A 12,127-nucleotide genomic window follows, 5' to 3' on the forward strand; every position below is an offset into this window, starting at 1 on the left:
AAGAACAAACAACCATATAAAGATTGCTCCTGCATAACACTGGTACTGAAGACATTGTCTGTTATACTGGTCATTTCTCTTAGAATTTGATTCTAGGGAGGAAAAACTTTTTCTCTTAAAGTGATGATAGGTTTCCCTCTGTGAAATATATGTCTATGTATAACCTTGGCAGGGAGAAGCTCATCTCAATAATAAAAAAAATAAAAATATTATTGCTCATTAATAAAAATTAATTTTTATTTTTAAATAATAAAATAAAACATGCCTATCACGGATTGAATTGTGTCCCCCCAAAAATGTGTGTAGCAGTTGGGCTAGGTCATGATTCCCAGTATTGTATGATTGTCTACCATTTTGTCATCTGATGTGATTTCCCTATGTGTTGTAAATGTTACCACTATGATGTAATAAGATGGATTAGCAGCAGTTATATTGATGAGGTTTACGAAATTAGATAGTGTCTTAAGCCAATCTCTTTTGAGATATTAAAGAGAGAAGCAAGCAGAGACACATGGCAACCTCATACTACGAAGAAAGCAGTGCCGGGAGCAGAGCGCATCCTTTGGACCTGAGGTTCCTACGCTGAGATGCCCAGACTAAGGGAAGACTGATGCGTCACAAGGACCTTCCTCTAGAGCCGACAGAGAAAGCCTTCCCCTGGAACTGGCACCCTGAATTTGGACTTGTAGCCTATTAGAATGAGAGAACAAGTTTCTCTTTGTTAAAGCCATCCACTTGTATTTCTGTTATAGGCGCACTAGATGACTAAGACAATGCCCTTTAAACAAAGTTTGACAGGTAAAGAAGAGTAGGGGGAAAACAAAGCAGCCAAAACTGTACCACCTACAATAACATCTGTTTAAGATTTTGAGAGTTTTTTCTATAGTCTATCATACTGTGCTTAGGTTTAAAAAATAGAAGTAATCACAGGTACGCACAATTTTGAATCCTGCTATCGTTTTTAAGATAAATTTAACCTTTAATCATAGTAGCTAACTTGATGCTCATGGCTAACAAAATTTGCTCTCCTATCTGTTTTATGGTATTCATTTTCTCTTTCCACTTGAATGGTTACATCATTTGGTTTATTTGTGTTTTTTACTGTAAATCATTTCAAGTCATCACTGAAAATTAAACAGTTGGTCTTCTCAGGTGTAGCAGTGCCCCCCGAAGACAAGGTCAAGGGGTTCACTGACAGGAGCACAGACTGGGGTGTCCAGGAGCACTGGGGTGTGTATGTAGGAGACCTGCTGATGGAGAGAGTGAGCCAGGTGTTGTTGTCTTCACTGAAGCAGGAATTCCCAGGGAGGGAGACTCTGTAAGGGTGTGAGGAGTTGGAAGGGAAAGTAGGGAAGTGGGAGATACAGTAGGTCTTGAGGACAACTGAGAGGTATCATGGCATACGGGAAAGAATGTGGCCTTTGCAGGCACATACCAGCTGTGGAACTTGGGCAAGTCATTTTACTCCTTGAGCTTTAGTTTCCTCATTTGTAAAATGTGGATAATAACACACCCTTTGCAAACTCAGTGTGAGGATTAAATGAAATAACATATGTGAAGCACCTGGCATATAGAAGATGTGGAGGAAAAAAAAAGGAGCTATTACTATACTTGCATCCAGAAGTTGTGATAAGTGGTGAAGCCAATGGCTTGGATATTTAAAGGGTGACTAAAGGGGCTTTGTAATGTTTCAGAAATGAAATGCAATTAAGACCACTTTCTCTTTATGGGGCCTCCACAGTGCTGGTCCCTGGTTGTCACCAGGGTCAGTTGAGGTTGAGATGCCCCAGGGTCAGTCTTTCCCCTCCATCACTCTCTTAATCCAGTCCACATAGTTGAGCACTTTGGTATAGAAGTCATACCCCTTTCCACACCCGATGCCCCAGGATACAATGCCCGTGGCCACCCAGTGATGGGCACAATCATCCCATACCACATAGACGCTACCGCTGTCCCCATGGCAGACACTCTGCTGCTGCATATTATTCTCTACACAGAACATGTTGTCAGAAAAAACCTCAGTCCGCTGCCTCTTTCGGAGCCAGGCCTCACAGGCCTCCCTTTTGGCTATGGGCAGCCTTGAGTATTTCAGATCAGTAGTTAACCAGCCCTTCTCCACACCAAACCCACTGACATAGCCCAACAGGCCACTGAGGTAGAGGGTCTCATTGTCAGGTAGACAGACTGGGAGGACATGGGGGCCCAGGGGGACACTGTGCTGGAGCTCCAGGAGAGCAATGTCCCCGTCGAAGTTGTGGGACTCATTCTGATGGTAGTCTGGGTGCACGATGACGCGGCGGACAGGATAGTTTCCTAGTTTCAGCATCTCATCTATGTTTGTGTGGCCCAGGAACACATACACACTCGGATTCTTCTTGGGGAAGATGCTGTCCTTGGGATGGATGGTGTGGGCAGCGGTGAGGACCCATCTATCGCCCAGCAGGGCTCCGCCTCCACGGCCGTGGATACTGGTGAAGGCTTGCCAGGGGAAGTTGCCCAACTGAGCTCTGGAAGAACCAAGGGATTCTTGGTTCTGGGTGATGGGAGAGACTGGTCGTCCACACACTGGAGAGAAGAGAGGGAAGGGTGAAAAGTCACGGCTGCATTAAGATGTATTTATTAAAGACCCCTTTCTGTGAAGTGTTGTCCAGGTAGGTTGTGCAAGGAAGGTCCCAGATATGGCCCTGCACTGGGCCAGAAGGACTCTACACTCTCTTGCAGACTTACAGGTGTGGGCCAGATGGACAGACATGAACAGCAAATCAAGTCAGACGGTACTGGGTGCATGTCCTGTATAGGACTCAGGACAGTGAACTGAGAGGTAGAGAGCACAGATGAAGACATGCTTAGGGCGGGCTCTGCTGGGCTTCCCCTCCTGCCTCCTCACCCATCTTTAAGGCACTCTTTTAGACACTTGATGGGACCATCACTGGGCAAAATCAAACAACAGGTAGAGTTTTCTTCAGTGCCTCTTGTCTCTGTTTTCTGTGTCATTTCCTCATTCACAACATCTCCCACAACCACCCACCCTCCAACCCACTCCCAAAGCACTAGGAGCCTACAGCATGCCCATACAGCTTTCTGTGGACCGGAAGTAAAGTCTGAGAAATGTACTCAGACTGGGTTAGGAAGGCAATGCTTAACTGAAAAAAAAAAAAAAAAAAAGGATTAAAAAATGGTGAACTTGAACCCTGACACATTGCAGGTGGGAATGTAAAATGGTACAGCTACTTTGGAAAACAATTTGGCAGTTTCTGAAGAAGTTAAACATAGAGTTACCATGTAACCCAACAATTGCACTCCTAGGTATATAAAGAAAACCCAAACCTTTTGCTGTTGGGTCGATTTAACTCATGGTGACCCCATGTGTGTCAGAGTAGGACGGTGCTCCACAGGGGTTTCAATAGCTGTGACCATTCGGAAGCAGATTACCATGTCTTTGTTCTGAGGTTCTGCTGGGTGGATTCTAACCACTAACCTTTTGGTTAATAGCTGAGTATAAATTGTTTGCATCACCTAGGGACCTTCCTAGGTATATAAAAGAATGTTTATAGTAGCCTTATTCATAACAGCTAAGAAGTGGAAACAACCCAAATGTCCATCAACTGATGAATGGATGAACAAAATGTGATACATCCATCCAGTGGAATAGTATTCAGTCATAAAAAGAAATGAACTATTTACTGATACATGCTACAATATAGATGAACCTTGAAAACACTGTGCTAGGTGAAAGAAGCCAGTTACAAAGGACCACATATTGTATGATTCCATTTATATGAAACATCTAGAATAGGCAAATCTATAGAGCAGAAAGTAGATTAGTGGTTGCCAGGGGATGGAGGAGGGGAGAATTGGAGGTACAGGGTTTCTTTTTGGGGTGATGGAAATGTGCTGGAATTAGATAGTGGTGATACTTGCACAGACTTGTGAATACACTAAAAACACTGAATTGTACACTTTGAAGTAGTTAAAATGGTGAATCTTATGATATATGAATTTTATCTCAACTAAAAAACAATTTTTAAAAAGGTGAACTTTCTGGCGCTGTGGCGTCTAGGTAGGGAGATATTTTGGAAGCAGAGAGGCTGTGTGTATATCCTTAAAGCAGACCATACAAAGACAGAATTTTCTCTCATGTCAACTATTCTGTCCCTCCTCCTTCACTTTGGTATCTAATTAACTTCTTTCATTCTTTAACCTTCTCAGATGTCTCTTGACCCTTAAAGAATAAGGGACAAGCCCCTTGCCTCTCCTGCTTTGGGCCTTCTTGATTCTCCTTTTCTTTCTCACCTTCTGCCTATATTTCTCTTTTTTATCCCAAGGCTTTCCTTTAACCCCATCTATCTCCCCCTCCCCTATTCTCAATTCCCACAGGTCGCAGCTATAGCCAAGGCTTGTTTGGGAAATGGCCATAAGGACAGCGCTGGGCAGGTCACTACTCACCAGGCACACACTGAGGCGCCTCCTCCCTATTCTGTCTGTGCTTCCAGGTGCCCTGGGTTGTTCCTGAGGAGTGAAATGAGGAAAGGCAAAGAAAAAAGTTTCAGAGTTGGGAAGTGTTGGGCTAAAAGAGTAGGTTCCCACAGGGCCTCAGGACTTTTGGTAGTGGGAGTGTGGCACATGGGAATGGGTATCTCAGCAGGCGGGTACTCACCTGCTAGCATCGCCTGATAATATGGCTCCTGGCAATGGCTCTGGATCTTGGAGGAGTTGTCCCCACGTGGGCTGATGGCCTCGGAGCTCTCACTGGCCTGGCTGATGGGCTGACTATCATTCACACCTATCAGAAAACAGCAGTCATTAGGACCTCGGACAGAGTTGCAAACCGGCAATCCAGGAGCTGGTTCTGGCCAGGGCCATATTTAGCTTGGCCTGCACAATGTTTTCTTAGAAAACATTTTAACTGTTTTTCATTGGTCAGATTGTCAATGATCAGAAAGTTTGAAAATAGCATGGTAAATAGGGTATGGGGAAACAAGTACCTTCATACAGGGTTGGAAGGAATGAAAATTAGCAAAACCTTTTTGGAGGAAAATTTAGCAATATCAAAATTAAAAAATGTAAACATTTTTTGACCCAGCATTTCTATTTCTAAGAATTTGCCTTAAAGATATTCTTACACGTGCTCGAAGATGTATATACAAAGATATCCACAGCAACACTGTTTGCGACAACAAAATATCTACTAGTGGGGGACTGATTAAATACAGTATGACACATTACTCAAAGGACTATTATATGGTCATTAAAAAAGAATGAGGCAATGCTAACTATACTCATATGAAGGGGTCTCTAAGATATATCACTGAGTGAAAAATGGTTAAGTTTTGTACATTGTGTAGAGTATACAACACACACACAGTATTTATATTTGAATGACACAAAATGTCTTCGGAAGAATACTCAGGAAATGGAGAATGGGGTTATTTTTGGACAGAGTAACGGGACTAAGAGTCAAAGATCAGACGGATTTTGTTTTTATCATAGTGTCTTTTTATTTAAAAAAATTTTTTTTATCATATACATGTATTATCTTAAAACAAATCTGAGTCACCACTCAAAAATCTAGAATTTCACTTATATATCTGGATTTTTGGCTTTTCTTGGAAAATGAGATGATCTGCATACAATGGGCCTGTCTGGGGTGTTGGAGCTGAGCAGTGGCTGCCCTTTAATGCGGGTGCTTGCTCAGCAGGGTCAGGCTGGGCAGGGATGGGGCCCAGCCCAGGGATCACTAAGCTCCTAGCCTTAGCTGTCGCTCTAGCTCCCTTAGGTTACCTAGGGGCCATGGCTGGGGGAAGTGGTTGCCCTCCCTATACCCCCAGGAGGGACACTCACCCACAGCTTGGTAGAGGGCCAGGAAACCCCTGTGGAGGCAGGTGGTCCTGTTCTCCAAGGAGGCATCTGTGTGGAAGTTCAGCTGTAGCCTTCTTCCTGAGGACACAAACTCCCTTTGACCAGGTGGACTGCCCAGCAGGGAGCCCTGCTGCCCACAGAACCGGCTTGGAGCTGTCCCACTGGCTGTGATCTGAAAGGGGAGGTGAGGAGTGAGGGTCAGGCAGGTGTGGGGTGAATTCTGCATCATGGGTGGTCACAGGGTCGAGTCATCGGTGTAGACTCCAGTTCCCTTTAGAGAGTCTGCATACCTCTGGGGCTCTGAAGCCATACCCTGTGAAGCCTTCCTCAAGTAACTTCCTGTTCCATTACTGACTCCCAAGATTCTTCCAGACATCTCACACTTAGACTATCTCTTTAGCTTACCATAATTATCTCATAAAGCCCACCATCTTTGCCTTCTTTCAAGAAGCTCCTTGTGAATCTCAGGGTTCCTCTAACAGTCCACTGAACCATAAGCTCTAAGAAGGCAGGGACTTCATCTTTTTTGCTCATGACTTGAGTCCCTGGTGCTCAACATGCTGTCTATAGCACCACAGTTTCGAGTCATCATCGACTCATCATATACAGACTAACTCCCTCCCAACTGGTTCCCCCTCTCCATCACCTTCCACTTCTCTAAGTAAATTTCTATGGCCCTTATCTTTGAAGCAAGGAGACCCTCTTGAAAGGTTTGAGTCCCTGGGGTTCCTGACCTTTCCTATTCTCCTTGTTTTGAGTATTCCCCCTCTTATCTTATGGATTGTAAATGAAGCCCTCACAATGTACAGGAATCTCAGAGCACAAAATGTACATAGTATGGTACTCAATCTCCTTCTGACTACCTCGCCCTGCTTAAATCCCTTTCTGTGGTTCTGAGCCCCAAACGGAGGGTAACTTGGAAGGCATTCCCTGGCCCAAGCTTCACGATTAATCTCTATTCCAGGCACACTGCTCACTGCTTAGTTCATTTATTTGTGACTTTGATATTAAACCATATATCCTGGGTTCTTCCTAGCTCTTCATTCCTTTATTCTCCCCAGATCTCATTCCTTTAAGATTCCATGCAGCCCATCTCACTGTGATTAGTATTAACTGGGTAAACGCTGGCATGAAGAAAATTTCTCAGTTACCCCAAATGCCTTGCTTGGGCATGTCCCAATACTGTTTTTTCCTTACAGCAGTAACAAATGTTAACTCACTACATTTAAGAAGCATATATATTGGGGAGGAAGCATTTTGCTACAGGAAAACGTCCTTTTCTGATGTACTCTGTTGTAAAACCCTCCAGTTTTCTTTTTTTTATCATCCTCATGAATTGTTAGCTAAACAAAATCACTTAGGAGTCTGTTATGTGTTATATTGTGTCCCCCAAAAAGATATGTTGAAGTCCTAAGCCCTGGTACCTGTGACTGTGATCTTATTTGGAAACAGGGTCTTTGTGGATGTAATTAGTTAACATGGGGTCATACTGAATTAGAGTGGGCTCCAATCTGATATGACTGGTGTCCTTATAAAAGAGGAGAAGAGATACAGAGACACACAGAGGGAAGACAGGCATGGGATGATGGAGGCAGAGTTTGGAATGATGCGATTACAAGCCAAGAATTGCCAGGAACCACCAGAAATGATGAAGAGGCAAGGAAGGGTCTTCCCCTAGAGTCTCCAGAGAGAGCATGGCCCTGCTAGCAGCTTGATTTTGGACTTGTAGCCTCCAGAACAGAGAAACAATAAATTTCCGTTGTTTTAAACCACCCAGTTTATGGTACTTTGTTACCACAGCCCTAGGAAGCTAATACAAAGGTTAACTAGCAAGGTAGAATGAACCCAGGACTGAGAGGCATAAGCCTATGTTAAATTCCAGACTTTGCTCCTAACTGTCTGTGTGACAAGGGGAGTTTCTTAACTGTCCCAGATCTCAGTTTCCCCTCATATAAAATGAGACCTCCTATAAAATGGTCTGTGAGGCCTCTTCCAGCTAGGACAACACAACATCCTATGGGAGCTCTCCGGTATCTGCACCAAGAGCAGCGCCGAGGGTAATAATAACTGCTCATACAAAATTTATTCTTGTCATGCACACATGGTAAGCATGGCTTTCATCCATTCTTTCATTTGCTCAACAAACGTTTGATTATGTACTATGTGGGAGATACTGTGCTAAGTGCTGGAGATACAAATATGAATAAGACACAGTTGTGATACTGAGAAGCCCACACAGTCTGGCTGAGGATACTGACAAGTAAAACATGAATAGACTACAACGTGCTGATTTCTGCAGTTGAGAGGTGTGTGTGTATGTGTTTGTGCGTGTGTGTGTGTGACTTGCTCTGGCTGCACAGGGGAGAGAGGAATCCTGTTCCAGAGCTTGAACTCCCACAATGATAACGGAAGAGTGAGGCTGGGATTAAAATTTTCCAGGACCAATAGGAACAAGGCTAATGGTAGGTGCTCAACAGACATAGGCTGAATTGAATATAGTTCTGACTTCTGGTTAAACCTGAAGCAATAAATGCATGAATTTATCTCCTCTTCTGCCTCAAACCCCACTAATACAACAGCAAAGGGATAAAAAGGAGTACATAATCAAAGACAAACAAGTGAGAAGAGACGACCGCAGATGGAAGATAGAACGGAGATGGACAAGAGGCATCCTGAGTCTGCAAGGGTGAAAGCCAACACAAAGCAAGAATCCTGGAAAGATTCAGAAATGCAAGGAACCAAGAACCCCTGAGGTTGGGGATGAGGGCAGCGCTGACAAGAGGAAGACTGCAGAAAGCCTACGTAGAGAGACCTCAGACCCTAGTTCCCCTTACCTACCCTATGCATTCAGGCAAGTCCCTCTGCCCCACTCTGGCAGGAGACCTGAGCTTGAACCAGGAACCCTGGACTTGGGGGTCACAGACAGACCTGAAAGAGGGGATGAAGGCCAGTACTGAAAACAGAGGGATTAAGTGAAAGTCTGCAGTGAGACACAACCACCCCCCACCCCATCTCCAGCCCTTTCCCAGGTTGTTTACCAGAATGCTGGCAGGAGACTGGAGGATTCCTCTCTGAAGAAACCGGTTGTCCCAAAAGAAAATACATCTACATACTGACATTTGGGAGGTCCTCAATAACACACTTAGGCCACCTTGTTGATAACCTTATTTTCAAGCCTATCATTTGACACATTTCAGCTCTCCTCACAGCAGTAGCGTCACTAAGGGGGTACAGGCGGTGTGGACAACACCAAGGGACACTGTCAGAGGGGGTCCACCAAAACGACTGTCTATAAAATTTCTGCGCAGTGTTTCAGCAGCAATTGATTATTTTTTTTAATAAAAATGTCCATGTAGTTAGTTGTAACAACAAAAACACTTTCGTAAGCCCAGCTTGCATGTATCAATATATCTACAAGGCTAATTTACTTTTTGAACCTTTTAATGCCATCCCAGTCAGAGCTGTCATTATTATCCAGTTACAAGGATGTTTCCAATCATGTGGTTTCATATGCACACGCTATAAGCATGCGCTGTTGTTTTCATTGCTGCCAGTGTTTTTATAGTCGCTGATTTTGTCAAATTTTCTGGTGTTTTAGCGACGTTGTGGTAATTAGCATTCGTGAACCTATATCAAGAACTTTTTTTGAGAATGAAGTAGCAATTACAGGAAAAGGAGAAAAATAAAAAACTCTTTCACTCGGTTACTAGTAATGTTGTAACTAATGATGTTGTAATTCAATGTAGAAAGATTTTACAAAACAGTTTTGTTGTTAGTATTCATATAATCTAGGAAATATTACATTTAAGGAATTTACAACTATATCATATATTACTCTATGATTAAAATTGATAATAAACATTACTAAGGATTCTATATGGTCTGGTATGGGAAGGGGTCCATGGAAGCGGAGGGGTGACACCACGAGTTACCGCACTGGGTGACAACCCTAGTGACATCACTGCCTCACAGAGCTTCTAGTCAGCATTGTAGTGCTTCACTCTTAAATATGAGTGGACAGCCAAGGATTATCAGACACTGCAGGAAAGTCTCTAACATGAAAAGCAGAGACCAAAACAAGCAAACAGTAAAAAGGAACTTGGATGAAGCAGAGATAATACAAGGAACAGAAGAAACATTTAAAAAAATCCCCAAATATAATTAATATCCAAAGAGGGAAAAAAAAGGAGATATTGCATTTGTGAAACAAGAAAAAGTTTCCTTAAAAGGGCACATTTAGAAAGTAAGAATGAGCCTTTAAGGGGGAAAAAATGTTAGCAGGCATAAAACATTAATCAAAACAGTCGGATTTAAAGATGAGGAAATCTCCCAGAAAGTGGAACAAAACACCAAGAGTTGGAAAATAAAACAGGACAGGTAATAAAACTAGAGAATCAATCCAGAATATACAACAGCTGAATTAGAGGGGTTCTAGAAAGGCACGATAAAGCAAGCAGACGTCTGGAAATGATTAAAGAAATACTATAAGAAATTTCCCAGAATTGAAGGACTAGATTAAAAGAATCTCTGGATTTCAAGAGCCCTGAACAATGAGCGAAAAATGACCTGCATCAAGACACATTATAACGATATTCAGAACACTGGGAATAAGGAAAATACTCCGAAAGTTTCTAGAGAGGAAAAACTAAGGATAAAACTTCTTAACAACACTAGAACTAGAAGATAATATCATCAAAATTACGAGAAATGGCTTCCAACCTAGAATGCTATATCCAGACAAATCATCCACAAACTGTAAGCGTAGAAATAAGGCAGTTAGGGATATTTAAGATCCTCTAAAATTGACCTCCCATGTACCCTTTCTGAGGAATGTGCTCCTTCAAAAAACAAAAACGAAAAACCCCAAAATAACCAGCTGTCACTGAGTCTATTCTGACTCATGGTGGCCCCATGTGTGTCGAAGTGGAACTGTGCGCCATAGGGTTTTCTTTTTTGGTTTGGTTTTTATTTTATTTTTATTTACTTATTTTTATAATTTATTTTATTTTTTGTTGTTGTTGAGAATACACACAGCAAAACACACACCACTTCAACAGTTTCTATGTGTACAATTTAGTGACACTGATTACATTCTTCGAGTTGTGCAACAATTCTTATCCTCCATTTCTGAGTTGTTCCTCCCCTATTAACAAAAACTCACTGCCTTCTAAGTTTCTATTTAATCTTTCAAGTTGCTGTTGTCAATTTGATTCCCTACAGATGGATCTTAAAAGAGCGCAATGCTCAAGGCAGACATTCTTTACTAGTCATAGGGTTTTCAATGGCTGATTTTTCCAAAGTAGATTGCCAGTCCTTTCTTCCAAGGCACCTCTGGGTGGACTTGAACCTCCAACTTTTTGGTTAGTAGCCGAGCAAGTTAACCGTTTGCACCACCAAGGGACTCCAAAACTTGGGAGTAAACTAAGAAAGATAAAGACATGGGATTCAGGTCTAACACAGGACAGGTAAAGGAAATCTCCAGAATGAGGGAGAAGGGAATTCCCAGGATGTGTGAAGCCTTAGGGAGCAAAGAACTCAGACTGAAAAAGGGAATCTGAGATCTTTAGATGGGATGTCATCAATAAAAAGGAGGATTGATAGACTGAGATTTGTGCTCGAATATGATCGCAGGGGATTTACACTCCCAGCTAAGAGTTTGGGGAGATTAGTTACACAGAGAACTAAGCAAACTAAAAATCAAAACAAAAGAAAAAACAAAAGCAAACAAAAAAACCCCAAGAACTCCATATAATTATTGACTTCTGGGAAAACCAAAAGTTGGAGAAGAAAAGAAACATAATTATTGCACACTGGGTGCAATATTTGTGGTGAGTATTTTACAGTAATAATAATGTAAACAATGAATATAGATTTAACCAAACATGATGATATAAGTGAATTGGGAGGATGGGGGAGGGGAAATGCAGCCCTTAGACCAGAGAGCTAAAGCTAGTCATCTTCTATAGTTGGAAGTTAGTAGATAGTATCTAAAAATGAAAAATAAAAAATAACAGCATAAGCATGTTATTTATACATATGAAGGTAACTACTAGACGAATTATAAATGACTGCCCTTGAGGGTAGCAATGAGAGGTAGGGAGGAGAAGGCTGGAAGACAGCTGTTTTTCATTATAAGTCTTGCTGTGCTTTGATTTTTCAAGCTATGTACATGTATTATTTTGATATAAATAAAATTTAAACCAAAAGATAATATAAAGTACTGCTTTTAAAGTGCCCTTATTCTGAATAACGTCCTTGTCATGAGAAG

The 12,127-nt window shown here is 42.2% G+C and overlaps 1 protein-coding gene across 1 annotated transcript in view; it reads right to left on the bottom strand.

Moving 5' to 3' along the window:
- Window positions 1-674: 674 nt before the first annotated feature.
- C1RL (complement C1r subcomponent like) overlaps window positions 675-12,127 on the bottom strand; it is a 28,164-nt gene continuing 16,711 nt past the window's right edge. The window contains exons 8-11 of the mRNA XM_023741475.1: window positions 5,842-6,031; window positions 4,658-4,783; window positions 4,447-4,509; window positions 675-2,565 (exon numbers count right to left, since the gene is read on the bottom strand). Of these exons, the coding sequence (XP_023597243.1) occupies window positions 1,793-2,565; window positions 4,447-4,509; window positions 4,658-4,783; window positions 5,842-6,031 (1,152 nt within the window). The 3' untranslated portion in view covers window positions 675-1,792. The remainder of the gene's footprint in view (window positions 2,566-4,446; window positions 4,510-4,657; window positions 4,784-5,841; window positions 6,032-12,127) is intronic.

This window comes from Trichechus manatus, unplaced genomic scaffold (assembly GCF_000243295.1).
Source record: "Trichechus manatus latirostris isolate Lorelei unplaced genomic scaffold, TriManLat1.0 scaffold00182, whole genome shotgun sequence".
NCBI lineage: Eukaryota > Metazoa > Chordata > Mammalia > Sirenia > Trichechidae > Trichechus > Trichechus manatus.